At 48.5% G+C, this 26545-nt stretch overlaps 1 protein-coding gene across 1 annotated transcript in view; it reads right to left on the bottom strand.

Moving 5' to 3' along the window:
* Positions 1-354: 354 nt before the first annotated feature.
* Positions 355-26545, bottom strand: part of LOC132836687 (ras and Rab interactor 3-like) — a 60545-nt gene continuing 34354 nt past the window's right edge. Inside the window, exons 4-11 of the mRNA XM_060856085.1 lie at positions 25110-25182; positions 22407-22498; positions 19245-19637; positions 10725-11435; positions 6765-7070; positions 4694-4825; positions 2777-2940; positions 355-1780 (exon numbers count right to left, since the gene is read on the bottom strand). Coding sequence (XP_060712068.1) covers positions 1472-1780; positions 2777-2940; positions 4694-4825; positions 6765-7070; positions 10725-11435; positions 19245-19637; positions 22407-22498; positions 25110-25182 — 2180 coding nt within the window. The 3' untranslated portion in view covers positions 355-1471. The remainder of the gene's footprint in view (positions 1781-2776; positions 2941-4693; positions 4826-6764; positions 7071-10724; positions 11436-19244; positions 19638-22406; positions 22499-25109; positions 25183-26545) is intronic.

The following is a 26545-nucleotide window of genomic DNA, read 5'->3' as shown; positions in this document are numbered from 1 at the left end:
TGCTGTTATATTCTAGCCCTTTTGAAATGAATGCTAACATTGAATTTACCTTCCTAATTGCCAACTGTATCTAAATGTTAACCTTAAGACAATCCTGAACGAGCACCTTTAAATCCCTTTGGGCTTCAGATTTCCAAAGGCGTTCCCCATTTAAAAAGTAGTCTTCCCTTCTATGCTTCCTACCAAAGTGCATCACCTCACACTTTCCCACATTGCATTCCATTTTGTACTTGTTTCCTGTTCCAGCAGGTTCCACCTTTCTCAGGTAAGTTGTATTGTTGATGCAAGCAATGAGGTCAGGATGTGGTACATTACAAATCAAAAGTTTTATTTCAATTTACAATTTTGATCACGTAGCTACGATTTCCAAAAGCAGTGTCTTGAGATAAATAACGTACAAAGTTTGTTCTGGTTGGTGCTTTCTGAGCGGCAGCAAGGTTGGTACAAAAGGAATCTCCAACAGCAGCCAAATAAATTAAGAGAAAATGGTTAGGGGATACAAAGGCAGGTACAGCTCCCTCGACATCTCTATGCCCCGCACCTGCCATCGCCTCTGATTCAGCAACACCGTGATTTTAAAATTCAGACCCTTCTTTTGATTGGATTTGTTCAAGTTATATGTTTTCCCCCAGGGATATAATATCGTCTGCCGATCAGCGTCTTTCATTACAGGAGGGATATTACACCCACTCATGTTTAGACAAGGAAGATTTCCAGTAAAGTGGTACAGACCACACAAGGATGTTATTTTACAAAGACCTGAAAGGTTTCACCTCTTTTCACCAGGACAGCACCTTCTAAACCTCCATCCCTGAGAAGGACAAGGGCAGCAGATGCACGGAACACCACCGCCTGCAAGTTCCCCTCCAAAGCACATGACTTGGAAATATATCGCCATTCCTTGAGTGTCGCTGGGTCAGGATCCTGAAATTCCCTCCCTAAGGGCCTTGTGTGGGTGTCCCTACAGGACATGGACTGCAGTGGTTCAAGAAGGTGACTCACCCCTACCTTCTCAAGGGGCAATTAGGGACGGGCAATAAGTCTTGGCCCAGCCAGTCATGCCCATGCCCTACTGACTCGTCATATTTTGGGTGTGAGATCTTGTAGAGATGCTTCGATCGCTGCATATTGAACAGTTGTTGATGAACTAAAAAAGGGAGCACAGCCTGTGGACTATGACAGAATGAATGAGAAGGTTAAAAAAAAATCCATTTCCCCATCCCCCCCGCTTCCCCAACATAGAGGGTTTGTAGAGAAAGGAATGTCTCCTGGAGACCAGGACATCTCAGCCATATGAATGGTGTGGAGGGGCCGAATGGCCTCCTACAGTTCCCGTGATCCATCGGCTCCGCTCAGAAACAGGAGACGGCAGCGTTACCATCCTTGAGCAAGTGACCCCCGGCTCTCAAATGCGCCCAGGGCAGCCCCAACGATCCAGCTCCCTCCATCCCCCATCACCGAGGGAGACCCGTCATGGAGTGGGCTGCCTGTCCTCTGAGGGAGTCTGGGGGCACTGGCTTCTGTCCTTGAGTCCGTACACAAAGTGGAACGCGGTCTCCCCTTTCTGTTTCAGCTCCTCCCTGACCTTCTGGGGACAGGAGTCCCCCTCCAACGGCCAGTACGAGTCTCCCTGGACCACGAAGAGTCTGTAGCTCTCGGGGTCCGGCATGTCGAATTTCTCGGCACACGCCTTCTCCACCTCGGCCACACTCATGTGCCCTGGGGCTAATATAGGCACCTGGTTTCCACTAGGTTCGTGTAGAGAGATGTGCAGCAAATCCTACAGGGCAAGAGGAGAGATCACAATGTGTGTGTGTGAGAGAGAGAGCTGATACCATCATCCTACCACGTTCAGCTTTGTTTATGTTGACTGAGAGAGAGAGAAACTCCGTTCCAGACACTACCTCACAATGAATCTTTTCCAGAACATTAGGGAAGATTTCAAGTGGTGGTAACAGAACACACATGGTGCTATGCTGGTGCTTAAGGCTTGAGTGATAAAGGGTGGGATGTTTTTCACTGGAGCACAGGAGGCTGAGAGGAAACCTGATAGAGGTATATAAAACAATGAGGGGTATAGATAGGGTTCATGGTGGTTGTCTTTTCCCTAGGGTGGGGGATTTCAAGACCAGGGGGCACATTTTTAAGGTGAGGGGAGAGAGATTTTAAAAAGACACGTGGGGCAAATTTTGTTACACAGAGGTTGGTTCACGTGTGGAATGAACTTTCAGAGGAATTGGCGGATGTGGACTTCCAGAAGATGTTTGGATAAGTACATGAGCAGGAAAGGTTTGGAGGCCTATGGGCCAGGAGCAGGCAGGTGGGATTAGTTTAGGTTGGGGTAATGGTCAGCATGGACTGGGTGGGCCGAAGGGTCCATTTGCACACTGGTTGACTCTATGACTATGACTGTATTTAACACTGAGCCTGGGCATCCAATTCCATTTGGCTGTGGATGTCTTTGGGAACGGAAACCTAAAGCTGTACATGTTTATCAGTCAGTTCCCATGAATCTCTGTGGATTTCAAGTGGCAATAATGTTCTGGTGTGGTTCCAATTTGGGATTCAATTCACCAAAAAAGGACAAGAGCTAAGAACAACACTTTGCAAAATGTCGGTTGTTGGGGAAGGTCATCCTCGGGCTAGGGCACAATGAGCCAAATGCCCTACTCCTGCCCCTCCATCCTATGTTTCTACACAAATGTTGGTGTTGTCATTGCACTCCCAACCCCATCCCTGCCCACTTCTCCCAGCGATATCTCCCAGCTTTGCCAACCTGTGCTGAGCGTCTCTTTGACTGGGTATAGTGAATGGTTCTTCTCGTTCGCCATTGACGGATTGATGACTTGGCCTCATCACTCATCTGCCGGGTGAATTGCCTGGGCTGGAAGTTGCTGATGTGATAGAGTGCACCAAACATCGTCGTCAGGTAGTATCCACCTGGACAACAGGAGGACACAAAATGTTTCAAGGAAAGAGAACAGTTACGTTCATCAGGCTGAGCCCAGCCCTGTCTCCACTTTAAACCCCTATCAATTCCCGGTGTGTTTTGGGCCTTAACTAAAGTCCTTTTTTTAGCTGTTTCTGGGTTTGAATTGGGTCCTCAGTTAATGTTGTAAGCACATAGCACTGAGTACCGGAGTTGGGAGTCATGTTGTGGCTGTACAGAACATTGGTTAGGCCACTTTTGGAATACTGCGTTCAGTTCTGGTCTCCTTCCTATCGGAAAGGTGTTGTGAAACTTGATAGGGTTCAGAAAAGATGTTGCCAGGGTTGGAGGGTTTAAGCTATAGGGAGAGGCTGAATAGGCTGGGGCTGTTTTCCCTGGAGTGTTGGAGGTTGAAGTTTATAAAGTCATGAGGGGCATGGATAGGATAAATAGACAAGGTCTTTTCCCTGGGGTGGGCACGGGTTTAAAGTGATAGGGGAAAGATTTAAAAGGTGGGGGGGGCAGCTTTTTCACTCAGAGGGTGGTGTGTGTATGGAATGAGCTGCCAGAGGAAGTGGTGGAGGCTGGTACAATGACAACATTTAAAAGGGATCTGGATGGGTATATGATTAGGAAGGCTTCAGAGGGATATACTGGCAAATGGGATAATATTAATTTAGGATATCTGATTGGAATGGACAAGTTAGACCGAAGGGTCTGTTTCTGTGCTGTACAGCTTTATGCGAAGAGGCCATTTAGCCAACCAGATCAGTGCTGGTCTTAATACCCCACACACATCCAATTCAAGGCCTAATGATCCTGTAATTCTGGGCCACAGCCTAAAGTTTAATGGAGAACCGTTCTCTAAGTCTACGTATCAGCCCATACAAAGGTTGATTAAACTTCAACCTTTGAGCTCCGTGAATCTGTTCCCACAGCGTCACTTCACTCAAAGTCTATGATCTATCCCAGTGAGAGGTGAGAGGGGCAAGATTTAGAAGGAGCCTGAGGGGCTACGTTTTCACACCGAGGGTGGTCTATGTGTGGAATGAGCTGCAGCCAGAGGAAGTGGTGGATGCTGGTATAGTTACGATATTTAGACAGGTACGTGATTGGGAAAGGTTTAGAAGGATATGGGCCAAACACAGGCAGGTGGGACTAGTTCAGTTGGGAAACCTGGTTGGCATGGACTGGTTGGGCCGAAGGGTCTGTTTCCGTGCTGTGACTCTATGGAAGGAGAGAACGAGAAAGGACTGGGGAGGCGATGGCCCAGTGGACTGTTAATCCAGAGACCCAGGTAACGTTCTGGGGGCCTAGGTTCATATCCTGCCATGGCAGATGGTGGAATATGAATTTAATAATACAAAAAAATCTAGAATTAAGAGTCTAATGATATCCATGAATATATTGCTGATTGTTGGAAAAACCCATTTGGTTCACTAATGTCCTTGCCTGGTCTGGCCTACACGTGACTCCAGACCCACAGTGATGGGGTTGACTCTTAACTGCCCTCTGGGCAATTAGGGATGGGCAATAAATGTTGCCCAGCCAGTGACTGAATAAAAGTGAAGGAGACCAGAGTTGGTGGCAGACCCACATGAGAAAGGAAGAGTGATAGACTGTTGCTAGGGGCCTTGCCATCCCGCTGCATTCTGGGATTTTGGAAGGGGAGATGTTTGGGCTTTGGAGATCCATGATGGACGTGGCTTTAAGGGGGAGCGCGTTCTGACACGGGGGCCACGGAGACGGCTGGCGAGGCCTCACCTTCACCCTGGAGTTGGCTCTGGTCCAGGAGCTCCATCATGTACTCCACGTCGAGAGAGAGGTTGGTCAAGTTGCTGCTGGCCAGGACGTAGGTGAGCACTGGCAGGAAGTCATCGGCTCCGTGGGGTTGCCCTGGAACGGGAAGGGAGGAGGTGACGTTACACAACAGACAAGGAGAGATCATGCGAACGCAAGCAATGCCTCAAACTACAGAGTCAGGCCTTTCAATCCTATTCCAACATTCAATATGATCATGGCATGAACCTCTATCTCAATTCCGTTCTTGTTTTCTCCCTATACCCTTTGACACCTTTAAAGTTTAAGCTTTTTCATAGAATCCCTCCAATGTGAGAACAAGCCCACACTGACCCCCAAAGAGTAACCCACTCAGACCTATTCCCTCACCCTATTACTCTACATTTGGCCCTGACTAATGCACCTAGCCTACACATCCCTGGACACCATGGAGCAATTTAGCACGGCCAATCCACCCTAACTTGCACATCCTTGGACTGTGGGAGGAAACCAGAGCACCCGGAGGGAACCCACGTAGACACAGGGACAATGTGTAAACTCCACACAGACACAAAGTTGTGCAAACTCCACAAAGTTCTGTATCGTCACTGCCCCTTTCGAAGAAATCCTGTAAACCCAGTCCCCAAAGTCGTCCCGCATTCCCAAGTACGTCCCGAGTAGGGGGCTAACTGCCGCAGTCCACCGCCTGGGGGTTGACCCACTCTGCCCTGAGGCTGGAATCGAACCTGGGTCCCTGGCGCTGTGAGGCAGCAGTACTAACCACTGAGTGACCGTACCACCCTTTTATTTGTAATCATTTTTGGGATGTGGGTGCCGCTGGCTGGGCCCAGCATTTATTGCCCCCTCCCTATTTGCTCTTTGTGAAGGTGGGGGTGAGCTGCCATCTTGAACCGCTGCAGTCCATCTGCTGTGGGTTGACCCAAAATGCCCCGAGGGAGGGAATTCCAGGATTCTGACCCAGCGACACTGAAGGAATGGAGATATATTTCCAAGTCAGGATGGTGAGTGGAGGGGAATTTGCAGGGGGTGGTGTTCCTGAGTATCTGCTGCCCTTGTCCTTTAAGAGGGAAGTGGCCTGGGTTTGGAAGGTGCTGTCTGAAGAGCTTTGGTGAGTTGCTGCAGCACATCTTGTAGACGGTAGACACTGCAATACTGGAGGGAGTGGATGCTAATGGGATGCTTTTCTTTAATCACCTTCAATGGTGGAAAGGTCTGCATCGTCACTGCCCCTTTCGAAGAAATCTTGTAAATCCAGTCCCCAAAGTCATCCCGCATTCCCAAGTACGTCCCAAGTGAGGGCCTAACCACTGCAGTCCACCTCCTGAGGGTTGACCCACACTGCCCTGAGGGAGGGAATTCTGGGATTTGGACCCAGCAACGCTGAAGGAACAACAACATGTTTTCAAGTGGGATGGGGGGGTGGCTTGGAGGGGAGGCTGAAGATCTGAATGCATCACGTACACTGCTTCCCCTTCATCAACTCTGTCGGTTCGGTCCTCAGGTTTGTAAGGCATTCTTTCTCCTTCATAAACACCTGCTGGGACTGTCCTAGTTTCTAGCTCAGAAAGGCCACAAACCAGCTGCAACATCAAGGTCAGAAGTCACTCAACGCCAGGGTTCAGGTCCAACAGGTTCATTGGAAATCACAAGTGGGCAGCACTCCAAAAGCTTGTGATTTCAAAAAACAGATCGTCCCCTCTTTTTGAACAGTCGCTTTAGGCTATTTCGCTTTGAAGAAAGAGTTACATTCACACCTAGCCGAAAGAAATCTGAAGAGGATCTTCCCCCTTTACGAAAGTCTTCCCGTATAAATTAATGCACCTTTGCCTTGCGCCACTTCAGCTTATAGAAAGTTTCACTCTACGTTTGGGTAGCGGGGGATACCCATAATCCTGTTGGACTATAACCCAGCGTCACGTGACCTCTGACCATGTCCACCCCCTGTCTGACACCGGCACCTCCACATCGAGGCGAGCCCTTTGAGCAGAGGGGCAGGCTGGATGGGCTGATTGGCCTCCTCCTACTCCTCACTCACCCGATGTCCCGGACATGGCTTCGTAGATCAGTTTGCAGGCTTTCAGCAGCTGTGTCACCTTCTTCCAGGGGGAGTACAGGGTGTGCATGGTGTTGAACTTGCCCTGGATTTTGTCCAGAGCCGCGGAGTCGGGCACGCGGGCGGTGATGCCCAGGTCTGCAAGGCTCTGCTTCTGCAGCACCAGCTGCTTGTCCCTGAGCTTGCCCAGAGAGCCATCCTTGGTGTGGAACTCCAAGAGGCAGGAGTAAATGTGGTCCCGCAAGGGTTTCAGGATACACTTCTGCAAAGCCTTTTCGATGGACGAGTCTGGAAGAGAGAGACATAAGCACAGAGGAACAGTCAGTCTCTGAGGAATAACTCCTTCCCAGGAGAGGGTCACCCATCTCAGGAAACCCCCCTCACCCCCTCCCCCCATGACCCGAGTGGGAGCGTCAACCCCCTTGGTCAACCAGGTCGTACCCACCGCCTGTGTCTATCATACGTTGAAAGATTGAAGCGACTGAGCTTGTGTACCCTTGAGTTTAGAAGGATGAGAGGGGATCTGATTGAGACGTATAAGATTATTAAAGGATTGGACACTCTGGAGGCAGGAAACCTGTTTCCGCTGATGGGTGAGCCCAGAACCAGAGGACACAGTTTAAAAATAAGGGGTAGGCCATTTAGAACAGAGTTGAGGAGAAACTTCTTCACCCAGTGAGTGGTGGGTGTATGGAATGCTCTGCCCCAGGAGGCTGTGGAGCTAAGTCTCTGGATACTTTCAAGAAAGAGATGGATAGAGCTCTTAAAGATAGTGGAATCAAGGGTTATGGGGATAAGGCAGGAACAGGATACTGATTGAGGATGATCAGCCATGATCATAATGAATGGTGGTGATAGGCCGAATGGCCTACTCCTGCACCTATTGTGTCCACCCATCACCATTCCACCATTCTCTCCAACCCAACACCCTTCTCCCACCCACCTCACTCTTTATCTGTAACTGCCCTCCACCCCCCACCTCCCACCTCCCTTCCTGACTCCACCACTTGCCTGGCTCACTGCGTTCCTCCAGTCTCCTGTCTTTCGAGTGACCCTCACTGCAGGCCATTCGGCCCCTCGGCTCTAAATATGGTTTCATTAGCCAAATCAATGCCACTTTCCCATGCTATCCCTATGTCCACTGAGTATCCAGAGATCTATCACAGAAAACAGGGGCAGGAGGTAGGCCATTTGGCCCTTCGAGCCTGCTCCATCATTCGGTATCATCATGGCTGATCATCCAACCTTGTTTCTGCTTTCCACAGCCTTTGATCCCTTTAGCCCTAAGAACCGGGTCTAACTCCTTCTCAAAAACATTCAATGCTTTGGCTTTGACCGCTTTCCGTGGCAGAGAATTCCACAGGCTCCCCCACTCTCTGGGTGAAGACGTTTCTCCCCATCTCTGTCCCAAATGGCCTACCCCATATTCTCATGGTGTCAGCACCTGGTTCCATTGATCTCTGACCTGTAAGTACCCAATGACTAAGCCTCCAGAGGAAGTGGTGGATGTAGGTGTAGTTACAACATTTGAAAGACATTTGGAGAAATGAACAGAAAAGTTTTGGAAGGATATGCGCCAGGAGCAGGCAGGTGGTGCTAGCTTCCTTTGGGATTATGGTTGGCATGGACTGGTTGGACCAAAGGGTCCGTTTCCATGCTGCATGACTGTATCTCAGTTTTAAATTGATGCCCATTTTATCCTGAGACTGAGTCCGATTCCTCTGTCATTTTTCCCATTCCTCTCTTCCAGGGTTCTCTGCTGAAGGAGGAGTCTGGGGGATTAATTCCTGGAATCATACAGCATGGAAACAGACCCTTCAATCCAACTCATCCATGCTGACCAGATATCCTAACCTAATCCTGTCCCATTTGCCAGCACTTGGCCCATATCCCCCCAAACCCTTCCTATTCATATACCCATCCAGATGCCTTTTAAATGGTGCAATTGTACCAGCCTCCACCACTTCCTCTGGCAGGTCATTCCATATACACACCACCCTCTGTGTGAAAAAGTTGCTCCTTGGGTCCCTTTTAAATCTTGCCCCTCTCACCTTAAAGCTATGCCCCTCTAGTTCTGGAATCCCCCACTCCAGGGGGAAAAGACCTTGACCCTATTAAGCCTATCTATGCCCCTCATGATTTTATAAACCTCTATAAGGTGACCCTTATAAACCAGGTCCTTGTGGAACAGCTTGTGTTCAGAGTTCAAAGTTGGCTGCCTGACAGTCCTCACCGGCAGGAAGTGAAGGAGTGAACTAGACAACTCTCTCCATTCATTGACTTCACTTTGATGAAAACCACACGCCCTTGTGACTGGGCCAGATCACTGCGAATGATTCCGGCCGATTGCACAGACCCGAGACGAGCTGGGGGGAGGTGAGCAAATATAGAACCGCACGCCCTGAGTAATCACGTGATTTCCCAAAAAACACAGCCAGTCAAAAAATAAACATGCGAAACTAAAATCGCTTACTCTCGTTCATTGCCATCCCTAACCGACCCCTAGTTTAATTCAGATAAATGCGAGGTGCTATATTTTGGGAAAGCAAATCTTAGCAGGACTTATACACTTAATGGTAAGGTCCGAAGGAGTGTTGCTGAACAAAGAGACCTTGGAGTGCAGGTTCATAGCTCCTTGAAAGTGGAGTCGCAGGTAGATAGGATAGTGAGGAAGGTGTTTGGTATGCTTTCCTTTATTGGTCAGAGTATTGAGTACAGGAGTTGGGGGGTCATGTTGCAGCTGTACAGGACATTGGTTAGGCCACTGTTGGAATATTGCGTGCAATTCTGGTCTCCTTCCTATCGGAAAGATGTTGTGAAACTTGAAAGGGTTCAGAAAAGATTTACAAGGATGTTGCCAGGATTGGAGGATTTGAGCTATAGGGAGAGGTTGAATAAGCTAGGGCTGTTTTCCCTGGAGCGTTGGAGGCTGAGAAGTGACTGTATAGAGGTTTATAAAATTATGAGGGGTGATCTTATAGATGTTTACAAAATCATGAAGGGCATGGATAGGGTAAATAGGCAAAGTTTTTTCCCTGGGGTTGGGGGAGTCCAGAACTAGAGGGCATAGGTTTAGGGTGAGAGGGGAAAGATATAAAAGAGACCTAAGGGGCAACTTTTTCACGCAGAGGGTGGTACGTGTATGGAATGAGCTGCCAGAGGAAGTGGTGGAGGCTGGTACAATTACAACATTTAAGAGGTATTTGGATGGGTATATGAATAGGAAGGGTTTGGAGGGATAAGGGCCGAGTGCTGGCAGGTGGAACTAGATTGGGTTGGGATATCTGGTCGGCATGGACAGGTTGGACTGAAGGGTCTGTTTCCGTGCTGTACATCTCTATGACTCTATGATTTCGTCACGAGACACAGACTTTTTAAAAAAATTAATTGAAATTCTACCATCTGCCGTGGCAGGATTTGAACTGGGGACCCCAGAACATTACCTGGGTCTCTGGACTAATTGCCTGCCAAAAATGGCAGTGGTGTTTTCACTGGACTGTTGACCCAGGTAATGTTCTGGGGACCCCGGTTCAAACCCTGTCACGACAGATAGTGGAATTTAAATTCAATAAATGACTGGAATTAAGAGTCTAATTATGACCTTGTACACATTGTCGGAAAAGCCCGTCTGGTAACTAATGTTCTTTAGGGAAGGAAACTATCATCCTTACTTAGTCTGGCCTACATGTGACTCCAGACCCACAGTGATGGGGTTGACTCTTAACTGCCCTCTGGGGCAATTAGTGATGGGCAATAAATGCTGGCCCAGACAGTGGCGACCTCATCCCGTGAATGAATTTTAAAAACCCACTACACCATCACCCCTTGCTTTAGATTTTGTGTAAAATCTACTCCAGATGCAGAATAAAATCTATTCCGGATTCAGGGTAAAACCTGTTCTGGATTCAGGATTGAGTGTGAAGATGCTGTCACCATGGTTACCTATATCACACTCTTCGTGCTCGGTCTGGTCCAGGATGGGTGTGAGCTCCGAGCTCTGGCTCAGGTAGTTGCGGAGGCTGGCGATCATGTGGTAGATGGCCTGCAGCATCTCGGTGCTGCTGGCGTACTTATACCGGTTCTGGCGCGTGTACGAGACGAAGCCTTGGACGAGGCCTCCAAAGTAGGAGCCCTTGTCCTGGCCCAGCTCCTCGATCTTGTTACGGACCCGGCGGTCAGCAGACACCAGGCCGGTTAAGGCATGGCCCACGGCCGACAGGCGATAACGCACCCTGTCGGACAGGCCGCTCGAGGGGCGTTTCTGCTGCACCTGGGCCGCACTGGTCACATCGCCCTCATCCTCCACGCTGCTGATGGACAGCGAGTCCAGCTCCGAGATGGAGGGGAGAGGCGGGCTGTCGCAGGCGAACAGAGAGACCTCTGAGTGGGACTTGGTCAGTGACGGCAAGGTCCCCCGCTCGCCCGCTCCCAGCCACGAGGCCCGGTAGTGGGCCGGGAGGGTGCGGCTGCTCCCAGGCCCCGTCTCTGAGCTGGTACTCTTAGGCCTGGGCCTTTCCCGCTCTGTGTCCTCGCTTTCCGGGGCCTCGCTCTCGGCATCTTCCCCCCAGCTCCAGGCCGCCCGCCGCGTGAAGTTCTTTCTCCTCAGAGCCGCCACGTTATTGTCCGAAAGCGTGTCCCTCCCCAGGCTGGGGCCTACACAGGAAACAGAACATCGGAAACAGTGAGGAGACTTTCGGAAATTACGGGACAGGGTTTCAACAGGAGAGGAAATCGCATACAATTCTGTGGCACTGCTGTAGGAAGGATGTTGTTAAATGGGAGACGGTGCTTGAAATGGAGCTAGATTCAAAATGGCGCCAACACAGGGACACTCTTTACGAGATCTCTAATGCCCAGTTGTATTCTCACATTTCCAGCAATCGTTGCCCCCCACTTTCAACCTCAATTCTAACTCATAGAATCAAAGAATCCCAACAGTGTGGAAACAGGCCCTTTGGCCCAACAAGTCCACACCAACCCACCGAAGAGTAACCCACCCAGACCCATTCCCCTACCTTATTACTCTACATATACACCTGACTAATGCACCTACACTGCACATCCCTGAACACTATGGGGCAATTCAGCATGGCCAATCCACCCAAACCTGCACCTCTTTGGACCATGGGAGGAAACTGAAAACCCACGCAGACACGGGGAGAATTGAGCTGTAACATTGTATTCCACACCCTGATGCACTTTGTATAGTATGATCTACCTGTACTGGATGCCAAACAAAACTTTTCACTCTTCTTGGCTACATGTGACAATGATAAATCAAATCAAAGCTAAAAATATTTATTGGGATGTTACTGGGTTTGGAAGGAAAGACTGGGGCTTTATCTCCTGGAGTGGAAGAGGCTGAGGGGTGACCAGTTTATAAAATGATGGAGAGGGTGAATAGCAAAGGTCTTTTCCCCATGGTGGGGTAGTTCAAAGGGCCTACTTATAAAGGTGAAAGGAAAAAGATTTAAAAAGAGTGGTGCATGTATGGAACGAACTGCCAGAGGAAGTGGGAGAGACTTGTACAATTACAGCATTTAAAAGACACTTGGGCGGGTAGATGGATAGGAAAGGTTTTGAGGGATATGGGGCAAACGCAGGCAAACGCGACTAGTTCAGCTTAGGAAATCTGGTCAGCATGGATGAGTTGGGCCGAAGGGTCTGTTTCCGTGCTGTCTGACTGTTTTTTTAAAAATTCACTCATGAGCCAAGGGCATCGCTAGCTAGGCCCAGCATTTATTGGCCGTCCCTAATTACCCAGAGGGCAGTTTTAGAGTCAACCACATTGTTGTGGGTCTGGGGACACATGGAGGCCAGATCGGGTAAGGATGGCAGCTTCCACAGAAGCATAGAATGTCTACGGTGAGATTTGAACTGTATTTCTCCTGTTTACAAGGAAGGCACTTTCAGCTTCGCAGGAGGCTCCAGAGCAATGATGATGTCGCCTAGCCAGGGGACGAAACGTTTACAACAAAAACTTCCAGCTCGGCGAAGAGAACCACAACAACGAGCACCCAAGCTACAAATCTTCGCACAAACCTTGAAGGCACTTTCACGCCGTTCTAACCCCACCTGGTCCAGAGACGTGTAATAACATCTCTGAACTGATTGATTAGAAACAGATTAAATAAAAAGAAACCTATAATCCCTACAGTGCAGGGAAAAGTCATTAGGGCCCACTGAGTCTGCACTGATTGTCCAAAGAGCATCCCTCCCAATCCCTATAACCCTGCATTTCCCATGGCTAACCTACCTCGCCTACACATCTCGGGACACAATGGGGGCAGTTTAGTGTGGCCAATCCACTCTAACCTGCGCATCTTTGGATTGTGGGAGGAATCCAGAGCACCCAGAGGAACATAGAGCAATACAGTACAGAGCAGACCCAGTGGCCCTCAATGTTGCGCTGACCTGTGAACCAGTCTAAGCCCATCCCCCTATACGATCCCATCATCATCCATGTGCTTATCCAAGGATTGTTTAAATCTCCCTAATGTGGCTGAGTGAACTACATTAGCAGGTAGGGCATTCCACGCCCTTACCACTCTCTGAGTAAAGAACCTGCCTCTGACATCTGTCTTAAATCCATTACCCCTCAATTTGTAGTAATGTCTCCTTGTACAAGCTGACGTCATCATCCTAGGAAAAAGACTCTCACTGTCTACCCTATCTAATCCTCTGGTCATCTTGTATGTCTCTATCAAATCCCCTCTTAGCCTTCTTCTCTCCAATGAGAACAGACCCAAATCTCTCAGCCTTTCCTCATAAGACCTTTCCTCTAGACCAGGCAACAGCCTGGTAAATCTCCTCTGCACCTTTTCCAATCCTTCCACGTTTTTCCTGTAATGGGGTGACCAGAATTGTATACAATATTCCAAGTGAGACTGTACTAGTGTTCTGTATAGTTACAGCATGACATCATGACTTCAGAACTCAATCCCTCTAACAATAAAACCTAACACACTGTATGCCTTCTTAACAGGACTATCAATCTGGGTGGCAAATTTCAGATCTCCAAGATCCCTCTGCACATCCACACTACCAAGAATCTTTCCATTGACCCAATACTCTGCCTTCCTGCTAAAGTCATCACCTCACATTTAGCTGCATTGAACTCCATTTGCCATCTCTCAGCCCAATTCTGCAGTATATCCAAGTACCCCTGTAACCTGTAACATTCTTCCACACTGTCCACCATTTCACTGACTTTAGTGTCATCTGCAAACTCACTAACCTTTCCACCTATGCCTGCATCCAAGTTGTTTATAAAAATGACAAACAGCTCTATCGATAAAACCCTAGCCAGAGAAACAATAGCCAACCTGCTGGATATACAGAACAGACAACAGGACGGCATACTTAAACTACTGGACCTGTGCCTCACAACACACTTCACATTCAACAACCAGATATACGAACAAATCAACGGCACCCCCATGGGCTCACCCATCTCTGGACTCATAGCAGAAGCAGTAATGCAAAGGTTAGAACAAACAGTCTTACTGCAAATTCAACCCAAACTCTGGGTCAGATATGTGGATGACACCTTTGTAATCATTAAAAACACAGAAATAGAGAACACACACCGGATCATCAACGCCACACTCACAGGAATCGGATTCACGAGAGAGGAAGAAAAGGACAACCAGCTCCCATTCCTAGACGTGATGGTACAGAGAACACCGAACGGAGAACTCAGCACAAAGGTATACAGGAAAGCCACACATACAGACCAAGTCCTGAACTATGAAAGCAACCACCCCAGCACATACAAAAGAATTTGCATCAAGACACTATTTAAAAGGGCCACAACACACTGCAGTACACCAGAACTGCAAAAAGAGGAAGAAGAACACCTATACAATGTATTCGCCAAAAACGGATACCCGTGCAATTTCATCAACAGATGCCTAAGAGATAGACAACGGAACGAGGACATGCCGCAACCCAAAGGACTAGCTACACTCCCATACATCAGGAGCATTTCCGAACTGACAGCCAGACTGCTGTGACCACTAGGACTCATAACGGCAAACAAACCAACAGCCACTCTCAGACAACAACTCACCAGGACGAAGGACCCGATACCCAGCATGAGCAAAACCAATGTAGTGTACAAAATCCCATGCAAGGACTGCACAAAACACTATATAGGACAAACAGGAAGACAGCTAATGGTCCGCATCCATGAACACCAACTAGCCACGAAACGACACGACCAGCTATCCTTAGTAGCCACACGCAGATGACAAGCAACATGAATTCGACTGGGACAACACTACTATTATAGGACAAGCCAAACAGAATAGCCAGGGAGTTCCTCGAAGCATGGCAATCATCCACAAATTCTATCAACAGACACATCAACCTGGACCCAATATACCGGCCATTGTAGCGGACAGCAACTGACAACCGGAAGCGGTAGAAACAAGCCACTATAAATGCCGGAGGAAACATCACAGAAGCACTTCACAGGAGGCTCCCAAGCACTGAGGATGTCACCTCGACAGGGGACGAAACGTTTGCAACACAAATTCCCAGCTCGGCGAACAGAACCACAACAACGAGCACCCGAGCTACAAATCTTCTCCCAAACTTTGACAAACAGCAGTGGTCCCAAAACAGATTCTCGTGGCACACCACTAGTAACCGGACTCCAAGCTGAATATTTTCCATCAACCACCACTCGCTGCCTTCTTACAGAAAGCCAGTTTCTAATTCAAACTGCTAAATCACCCTCAATCCCATGCCTCTGCATTTTCTCCAAAAGCCTACCATGTGGAACCTTATCAAAGGCTTTACTGAAGTCCACATACATCACATCAACTGCCTTACTCTCATCTACATACTTGGTCACCTTCTCAAAAAACTCAATGTGGTTTCTGAGACACACCTGCCCTTGACAAAACCATGTTGACGATCTCCGCTTGCCAGATGATTATAAATCCTATCTCTTATAATCCTTTCCAAACCTTTTCCTACAACAGACGTAGGGCTCACGGGTCTATAATTAGTTGGGTCATCTCTACTGCCCTTCTTGATTAAAGCACAACATGTGAATCCTCCAGTCCTCTGGTACTAAACCTGTGGACAATGATGAATCAAATATCAAAGCCAAAAGCTCCTCCGTAGCTTCCCAGAGAATCCTTGGATAAATACCATCCAGCCCAGGGGACTTATCTACTTTCACACTTTCTAGAATTGATAACACCTCCTCCTTACTAACCTCAGTCCTTTCCAGTCTAATAGCCCATATCTCAGTCTTCTCCTCTACAATATTCTCCTTTACCTGTGTGAAAACAGATGAGAAATGTTCGTTTAGCACCTCTCTGATCTCCACAGGGTCCACACACAACTTCCCACTTCTCTCCTTGACTGGCCTTAATCTTACCCTAGTCATCCTTTTATTCCTCACAAACCTATAGAAAGCTTTAGGGTTCTCCTTTATTCTATTTGCTAAAGACTGCTCATGTCCTCTCCTTGCTCTTCGTAACTCTCTTTTTAAATCCTTCTGAGCTGATCTGTAACTCTCCATCGCCTCAATTGAACCATCTCGTCTCAATGTCACATCAGCCTCTTTCTTCCACTTAACAAGGGATGCAATTTCTGTAGTAAACCACAGTTCCCTTACCTTATCACTTCCTCCCTGCCTGACAGGGACATACCTATCAAGGACACGCAATATGTGTTCCTTAAACCAGTTCTGCATTTCAATTGTCCCCATCCCCTGCATTTTGCTGCCTCATTCTATGCCTCCTAAGTCTTGTCTAATTGCATTATAATTGCCCTTCCCCCATTTACAACTCTTGCCCTGTGGCATGTACCTATCCCTTTCCATTGCTAAACTAAACGTAACTGAATTATGGTCACTCTCTCCAAAGTGCTCACCTACAACTAAATCAAACACCTGGCCGGGGTCAGATCCAGTGTGGCCTCTCCTCTTGTCTGTCCTTCGACACACTGTGTCAGGAAACCCTCCTGTACACAATGGACAAAAACTGATCCGTCGGACGGACTAGAGTTATAGCATTTCCAGTCAATGTTGGGGAAGTTAAAGTCCCCCATAACGACCACCCTGCTCCTTTCACTCCTACCCAGAATCATTTTGCAGATCCTCTCTTCCACCTCCCTGGAACTCTGCGGAGGCCTATAAAAAACTCCAAACAGTGTGACCTCTCCTCTCCTATTTCTAACCTCAGCCCATACCACCTCAGGAGACGAGTCCTCGTCAAAAGGTCTTTCAGCCACTGTTATAATGTCCTTGACTAACAAAGTCACACTTCCCACTCTTACCACCTTCCCTGTCCTTAATGAAAGATCTAAACCCTGGAACCTGCAACATCCATTCCTGACCCAGCTCTATCCATGTCTCCAAAATGGCCACCAAGACATGCAGACACAGGGAGAATGTGCAAACTCCACACAGACAGGCACCTGAGGCTGGAATTGTACCCGGGTCCCTGGCGCTGTGAGGCAGCAGTGCTAACCCAAAAGGATTTCCTTCCTTAAAGGACATTCATGTACCGGATGTTTTGTTCCTGACAATAGCTATCATTAGACTCTTAATTCCAGGTTTTTTTTTATTGAATTCAAGTTCCACCATCTGCTATGGCAGGATTTGAACCGGAATCCCCAGGGTCTCTAGATTAACAGTCTAGCAATAATACTACTAGGCCATCATCTACAGCAGAGAGAAGTGAGTTCACACTGGTCAAATCAACCACTTCACTATTCTAATCCCACTTTGCAGCTCTTGGCCTATAGTCTTGGCATCACAAGTGTTTTTTCTAAATCCTTCTTCAATATAATGAGGGTTTCTGTCTCTCCCACACTCACAGGCTCCCATCACCCTCTCGATGTAAATATGTTTTTTTCACATCTTCTCTAAACCTCCTGCCCCTTCCCTTTAAATCGACGCCCACTGGGCATTGATCCCTCTATCAAAGGGAGATATTTCTTCCTTTTTACACTATCTACGCCCCTCGTAATTTTACACATCTCAGTAGCAGCAGTGCGTACCATCTACAAGACGCACTGCCGAAATTCACCAAAGTTCCTCAGGCAGCACCTTCCAAACCACGTCCACTTCCATCTGGAAGGACATGGGCAGCAGGTACATGGGAACACCACCCCCTGCAAGTTCCACTCCACCTCCCCATCCTGACTTGGGAATATATCACTGCTCCTTCAGTGTCACTGGGTCAGAATCCTGGAATTCCCTCCCTCAGGGCATTGTGGGTCTACCCACAGCACATGGACTGCAGTGGTTCAAGAAGGCAGCTCACCCCCCCACCTTCTCAAGGGGCAACTGGAGACGGGTGAGAAATGCTGGGCCCAGCCAGATATCCCACCAATGAATTTTAAAAAATCATGTCTCTCCTTTTGCTCCCAGGAAAATCACCCCAATTTGTCCAATCTCTCTTCATAAGTAAAACTCTCCAGCCCAGGCAACATCTTGGTAAATCTCCCTCTGCACATTCTCCCAGTGTTGTCACATCCCTCCTGTAACACGGACTCCGGAACTGTCCACAGAACGGTTTCGGAACTGCCAATAGGGAAGGAAGGGTCTTCTGTTTTGCTTTGGTGGAAGCACAAGGGGCTGTGGTCATGGGTACACCAAATGAGGAACTGAAAAGGCGGTTCCTATGCCCCGGGAGCAGTGAGAATGTGGAACTCCCTCCCCCCAGATAGTGGCTGTGGCGAACAGAGCACCGCAGGGGAACTCCAATCCATGCACAAGAGAGAAAAGGGAATTTGTTCGAATTGTGAAGGAGACATGCCCTCCAGTCATTCAGGAGATGTGTCAGGGCAGGGTTTGTTTTGGCTGTTCGTGGGAATTTGGCACAAATGGCTATCCTTATAACCCCACATTCCCCATGACCCGAACCTACACATCCCTGTGCACTATGGGTAATTCCCCATGGCTAATCCACCCTAACCTGCACATCCCTGAACACTATGGGGCAATTTAGCACGGCCAATCCACCCTAACCTGTACATCCCTGAACACTATGGGGCAATTTAGCACGGCCAATCCACCCTAACCTGCACATCCCTGAACACTATGGGGCAATTTAGCACGGCCAATCCACCCTAACCTGTACATCCCTGAACACTATGGGGCAATTTAGCACGGCCAATCCACCCTAACCTTGACATTCCTGAACACAATGGGTAATTTAGTATGGCCAATCCACCCAAACCGTGAACACTAGGGCAATTCACCATGGCTAAGCCACCCTAACTGAGACATCCCTGAGCACTGCTGGGCAACTTAGCATGGCCAATCCACCCTGACCTGCACATCTTTGGACTGTGGGAGGAAACCCATGCAGACACGGAGAGAATGTGCAAACTCCACACACAGTTGCCCAAGGGTGGAGCTGAACCCGGGTCCTGATGCCGTGAGGCAGCAGTGCTAACCACTGAGCCACCAGAGCCCAAAGAGAATCTGGTTACCTTTGAATGCGTCCTCTTCTTCCAGGCTGTTCCCAGAATCCGATGTCTCTGCAGCGTTTGCCGACGCCGCCTCCTGCTGGTTTCGGGGGGAAGTGGGAGTTGCTTTGCAGCCAGTCCATGCTGGTGTCTTGTTCCTGGTCGCCAGGCACGAGGGCCTGAAGGCCTGTGTCTGCAGTGGGACCTTGGTGACCCAACTGTCCCCATGCTCCCTCAGGAAAAGGGGGTTGATGAAGAAGAGGGCACCGTTCTCGGCCGTCACTTGGATGGAGCACATCGGGAGGGGCTGCTGCTTCAGGACTCCGAAGCCGGATGTGGGATTGACAGCCAAGGCGTCCCCCTCGACTTCCCGGAATGTCGTATCCTGGCTCTGGTTGAATAGGGATTCCCAGAACACTGGACGGAGACAAGGGGAGAGATTGGTTTAGAGGAACAGTCAAAGAATGGCTCCCTTCACTTTCATGATCTTTCATATTCTTGTCGAAGCTGGAGGGGGTTCAGAAGAGATTTACCAGGACGTTGCAGGGAATGGAAGGTTTGTGGTCTAAGGAGATGCTGGGACTTGCTTCACTGGAGCGTAGGAGGTTGAGAGGTGACCTTACAGAGGTTTATAAAATAATGAGGTATAGATAGAGTTAATGGGAGCTGTCTTTTCCCTAGAGTGGGGGATTTCAAGACTAGAGGAACATTGTTAAAGGTGAGAGACTTAAAAAAAGGAAACGATTGGTAATTTTTTTACCAAGTGGGTGGTTCCTGTGTGGAATGAACTTCCTGAGTGATGGATGCGGGTACAGTTACAAGGTTTAAAATTGGATAAGTTCAGGAAGAGGAAAGGTTTGGAGGGCTATGGGCCAAGTGCAAGCAAGTGGGTCCAGTTTAGTTTGAGATTATGGTCGGCATGGACTGGTTGGACTAAAAGGTCTGTTTCGGTGCTGGATGACTCTATGAGTGTCGCTGGACTAGACCAACACTTGGATCCAGACCCTAATCACCTTAAACTGAGTGTTTTGCTTGGGCCATTTCAAAGGGTGGGTAAGAGTCAGTCTGCGCACCTGGAGTTACATGTAGGCCAGACCATGTAATAACGGCAGATTTCCTTATTAAAGGACAAAGAATGGCTGAGCTCTAGTTTCTGTGCATCTATTGGTGTGGGTCCGGAGTCACATGTAAGTCACCTGATGCTTGTGGTTTCAGATAAACCTGTTGGACTATAACCTGGTGTCCTGTGACTTCTGACCTCGTCTACTCCAGCCCGACTCCGGCACCTCCACATCATAGAGATAGAGACTCACACAAAGAAATAAACAGGGAGGGAAGATGCCTGGTAGACAGAGATGCACGCAGAGAGACTCAGAAAACAGGATACATGCAGAGACAGAATTAGAGATAGGCACTGTTAGAAAGGTGTACAAACTGACAGATAAATAAAGTCACAGAGAGAGATTTCAGAGAGAGGTGCACAGAAGGTTAGGGAGAGAGAGAAAGAGAGATGTACACAGAGACAGATTAACAGAGAAAGAGAGATGTACACAGAGACAGATTAACAGAGAAAGAGAGATATACACAGAGCTAGAGATATTCACACAGAGGGAGACAAGTGGATGGAGACACACAGACAGTGATGCTTATAGAGAGAGGCAGGAGAGAGAGATGCACAAAGAGAGACCAATACAGTGGGGAAGTCTAGTAAAATGGGAATGATTGTGCTGACCTGGACTCATTGTATACATTCAAATGAGAACTCTACCAGCACCAGTTTCTGCCAATGTTCAATAAGAGAGAGAGAGAGGGGGGAGGGAAGCGAGAAAAGTAGAGAGAAGAGGGGGAAGAAGTGAAAGGGGAGTAAAGGAGAGGGGGGAAGGAGAGAGGGGAGAAAAGGAAGAGGGAGGAAAGGAATGGGAGGAAAAGTGGGCTGGAGGGGAAAGAGAGAGGCAGGAGGAGAGAGGAGAGAAAAAAGGGAGGTACGAGAGAGAAGGGGGGAAGGAGAGAGAGAGAGGGAAGGGAGAAAAAGAGAGAGAAGGGGGAAGGAGAGAGAGAGAGGGAAGGGAGAAAAGGAGAGAGAAGGAGGGGGAGGAGAGAGAGAGAGGGAAGGGAGAAAAGGAGAGAGAAGGAGGGGGAGGAGAGAAAGAGAGAGAAGGGAGAAAAGGAGAGAGGAGTGGAAGGAGAAACAGCAGGAAAGGAGAGGGAGGAGGGGAGGACCATATGAAATAGGAGCAGGAGGAGGCCATTCGGCCCCTCGAGTCTGCTCCAGCATTCAATAGGATTGTGGCTGATCCAACATTCCTCAAGTCCATTTCCCCATGATTACCCGACTGATCAAGAATCGATCTCAGCCTTAACTATACACAAGGGCTCTGCCTCCTGTGGCAAGGAGTTCCAAAGACTCACAACCGTCTGTGGGAAGAAATTCCTCCCCATCTCGGTCTGAAATCGGTGCCCCTTTATTCTGAGACTGTGCCCTCTGGTCCGAGACCTTCCCATGAGAGGGAACATCCTCCCAGCATTGACCCTGCCAAACCCCAAAAGGTCTCAATGAGATCACCGCCCATCCTCCTAAACTCCAGAGTCCCAACCTCAAGAGGAGAGAGGGAGTGAGGGCAGTGGGGGAAGGAGGGGATGAGAGCTGGAGAGAGAACTGGGTGGAAAAGAGAGAGAGAGAGGAAGGAGAGAGAGAGGGGAGGGATGGAGAGACAGGAGGAAAGGGGAACGGGAAGAGGGAGAGAGAGAAGGAGGGAGAATGAAGGAATGGAGAGAGGGGAAGAGGGTGGGAGAAAGAGAGGGAGGTTAGGACAGAGGGAAGGAGAGAGAATGGAGGGATGGATGCGGGGGGGGAAGACAGAGGGAGAGGGGAGAAAGAGAGTGAAGGAGAGAGAATGGAGGGTGGAGAGAGGGGACAGTAGGAAAAGAGTGAAAGGGAGATGGAGGAAGGAAGGAGGCTGATGGAGAAAGAAGGAAGATGTGAAGAAAAAAACCTGATAAAGGGAACGGGGCTGAAGAGGAGGGAAAAGAGAGGAGCGAAGGAAGGTGAAAGAGAGGTGGAACTCTTTCCAATAACGAGACTGCAGAGGCGAGAGTAATGAGGAGGAAACACAAAGCAGGAAATGAGCTTGTATGAAAGGAAATTAACCGAGTGAAGATGAAAGGAGTCGCATCAGACAAACTCACTCATGCCCAGTGCTGAGATCTGCTCCAAATGCTCCTTGCTGGTTGCATGTAAGATAGCTGCAGGTGGTTGGAGCCGAAAAGGCAGGATATCCCTGTTGAGAGGGACAGTGTTAGCGTGGGAACAGGACCAAGCAGTGACAATTCTCAGAGTTCCTTATTTCACCCTGACCTTCCTGTTTAACATGTTGCAATTACAAATGTGTAAAACACAGGGTCCTGTTTCTTTCTCACATTGTCCGAAGCCTCTATCGCGCGAGGGAGATCGAAGTGGTTCGAAGATATCGCACATTTTGAGGTTCCTCGCCATCTCCACATCACACCTTCTGCTGGGGTTGGGAGCATGAGAGAGACACCCACTTTGAGAAAATCGGCCGCAGTCATTTCCTGGAGGATAGGTGACTGTTTTTAACTAAGCCTGAGCAGCATTTATAACAGAGTATCTGAGATCATTGTGTAAGAAGTAGAGGAGAGAGAGAGAGAGAGAGGGAGGGAGATGAAATTATTTTTGTCTAAATGCAGTAAATCTTTAGGATTGGGAACACCAAGTCTTGTTGCAACATTCAATGGGGAGGTCCTATGGGGTAAGAGCAGGTGATGCTATGGTCGCCTCGGTTACAGGAAGGATGTGGAGGCTTTGGAGAGGGTGCAGGATGCTGCCTGGAATTACAGGGCATGAGCTACTAATAAAGGCTTGAAAAACCTGGAATGTTTTCTCTGGAAGCTGAGCGAAGACATAATAGACGTCTATAAAATTATGCAATGCAGAGATAGGGTTGATGGTCAGAACCTTTTCTTTTCCCAGAGTTGAAATGTCTAATACTCGGGGGCATTCATTGAAGGTGAGAGGAGGAAAGGTGAAAGGAGATGTGAGGGGCTAACGCTTTTCCCCAGAGAGTGGTAGAAGTGTCGAACACGCTGTGAGGGGGTGCTGGTGGGGGCTGAGATGATAGGGGCGTTTAAGGGAGTTTTAGATGAGCATGGAATGGATAGAAGGGATTAGTTTAATTTGGCATCATATTCAGCACAGCATGATGGGCCAAAGGGCCTCTTCCTGTGCTAGCCTATGGTCTATGGAAGGGAGTGGCTCCTTTCGACATGGTCAGGCTTTGGCAGTTTGCCAGGGGTCACGTGACTTTCTAGACAACTACTCAGGACCTTTAAAGGTCAACAGCTCTGTGGGTCAGGAGTCACGTATATTTGTTTCATTTCGAAAATATTTATAAAGAATCACTTCGGTACAGTCTTTGTTTATGGAGGACAAGCAAACATTGAAGTTTGACTTTTCCCCACTAACTCAAGGCAATTCTTACTTATGTAAGATACCATTTCCATGGATTTGAGACATCGGGAGGGTCTGATAACTGAATGGGTCCCCATTATACTTTGAGCGGCACAGTGGCTCAGTGGTTAGCACAGTGCCTCACAGCGCCAGGGACCCGGGTTCAATTCCCGCCTCAGGCGACTGACTGTGTGGAGTTTGCACATTCTCCCCGTGTCTGCGTGGGTTTGCTCCGGTTTCCTCCCACAGTCACAAAGGTGTGCAGGTTAAGGTAAATTGGCCATGCTAAATTGCCTGTAGTGTTAGATGTAGGGGAATGGGTCTGGGTGGGTGGTGGGTCGGTGTGGACTTGTTGCACTGAAGGGCCTGTTTCCACACTGTAAGTAATCAAATGTAATCTTAGATGGTGGTCATTCCCCACCGCGCCTTGGCAGCAGCTTTATGCGTCCCTCAGCACCTGGTCCTGGATGCTCCAGTCTGTGTCACTCAGTCACGGTCAACTCCTTGCCCTGGAAGACCAATAAGTTTCAGGCAGAGCAAAGAGTTGATGGGTGTTGAAATGCCCATCAGCCATGATTGAATGGTGGAGTGCACTCAATGGGCCAACTGGCCTTACTTCCACCCCTATGGTCCTCCAGGCGCAGTCGATGTTTGTCTTGGTGTGCATCCTGGGGAGCAGACTGCAGAGCACGTCCTCGTGCGTTACAGAGCTGCTCAGGACGGACCTCAACAAAAAAAACACACTACATCTCTCTGCAAACTTCCTTTGCAAAGGCACATTCCAGAAGGACTTCTGCTTTACAGTTTTTATTGCGAGGCATAGTTTTAAATCCAGGTATGAAATTTTACAAGGAGCTGCTGTTTACCAGTAACCCTATCAGCAGCAAATGCAGGCGAAAACCAGGCTGCTTGAGGATCCGAGGCCTACAGCCAGGAGCAACCTGAGGCCTACAGCCAGGTGCAGCATGAAGCCTGGAGTCGTTTCCCTGCTTTCTCCCTTTATCCCATGCACATTGAGTTCCATCCAATTTCCTTTGGAAATCATTCACTGTCTCTGCTTTGAGTAACTTGAGAAGCAACAAGTTCCAGGCCATGACCCCTCTCTGTGCAAAGAATAGTGTTCCTCATTTTGATAGGTGCAGATGGGATGGGATGAAAGGCCTTATTCTGTGCTGTGCTGAGGGTCTATACAACTATGATTTAGAAGATTCATCCAATTCATCTTCCTCCTGAATCTCCCAAAAATTTAAATCTGTGTCCCCCAAGTCTTTGTAATATCAGTGAATGGGGACAAACATTCCTTATCTACCTGCTCCATACCTGCTTATATACCTGGATCAAATTTTCTCTCCACGTCCCTTGCTCCAAGGAGAAATCTTATTATTTCAGTGATACCACTGTGGACACTATGAACGGTCTCTTACCTGCTCACACAGTAATATGCGATCATTTGAAATACACTGCTGAATCCCAGGCAGGAGTGTTCCAGAGATAAAACTGCAAGAAATACAATTAAATGAAAATATAATTTTCAGTTGCAGAAATCAAGTGGTTACTCTGATAAGATCAAAGCTCCCCCAACTCAACCGTAAATCACAAGAACGCAAGAGGTTGGAAATTCTCCAAATACACGTCCCTGTTCCCGTCCCCTCCCTGTAACCCTACACATTCCTTCTTTTCAGATAATGAGCCAATTCCCTCTTTAAAGCCTTCTTCACAGAGTCCATAGAATCTATAGATTCCTTACAGTGCGGAAACAGGCCATTCGGTCCATCAAGCCCACACTGACCCTCCAAAGAGTAATCCACCCAGACCCATTCTCCTACAATTACCTAACTAATACACCTAACCTACAAATCCCTGAACACTGTGGACAGTTTAGCATGGAATTTTGTACAGACCCTTCAGTCCAACTCGTCCATGCCAGCCAGATATCCTAACCTAATCTAGTTCCATTTGCCAGCTATTGGCCCATATCCCTCTAAACCCTTCCTATTCATGTACCCATCCTTTTAATATCGTAATTGTACCAGCCTCCACCACTTCCTCTGGCAGCTCATTCCATATACACACCAAATCTTTCCCCTCTCACCCCTAAACCTATGCCCTCTAGTTCTGGACTCCCCCACCCCTGGGAAAATACCTTGTCTACTTACCCTATCCATGCCTCTGATGATTTTATAAACCTCGATAAGGTGATCATCTCCAGCAGCGCATTCTAGACCCTGACCACGTTGAGGATGTCTTTTCCTCCTGATGTGTTTGGTCCCTTTGCCATAGGCTTTAGAGTGATCCTTCCAGCAGTGGGATTAGTTTCTCCTGATTGACCCTGTTCAGTCCAGGTGAGCCATCTAAACACCTTAATTAAATTCTATCCTGATGTAATACGTTTCTGCTTGTTAGGACTGTGCTATTATTCTCAACGAATCACCTCTATTATTGCAGAAACCATACAATCCCTGCAGCACTGCTGGAAGCCATTTGGCCCATCAAGTCTGCATTGGCCCTCCGAAGACCAGACCCTACCCTACTCTGTAGCCCCCGCATTTCCCATGGCTAGCCCACCTAGCCTGTACATTCCTGGACACTACGGGCAAATTCCCATGGCCATTCCACCCTAACCTGCACATCTTTGGACTGTGGGAGGAAACTGGAGCACCCAGAGGAAACCCACGCAGACACGGGGAGAATGTGTAAACTCCACACAGACAGTCGCCCGAGGTTGGCATCGAACCAGGGTCCCTGGCGCTGTGAGGCAGCAATGCTAACCACTGAGCCCCCAGGTCTCTCCAGACTTCGAGCACCTCGATCAGATCTCCCACCCCAGTTATACCCTCTTCCACCTGTTGGGCAGAAAATA

Source organism: Hemiscyllium ocellatum, chromosome 47 (assembly GCF_020745735.1).
Source record: "Hemiscyllium ocellatum isolate sHemOce1 chromosome 47, sHemOce1.pat.X.cur, whole genome shotgun sequence".
NCBI classification, from domain to species: domain Eukaryota; kingdom Metazoa; phylum Chordata; class Chondrichthyes; order Orectolobiformes; family Hemiscylliidae; genus Hemiscyllium; species Hemiscyllium ocellatum.
Note: the sequence above shows the minus strand (reverse complement) of the source record. Positions and strands in the feature narration are given on the sequence as shown.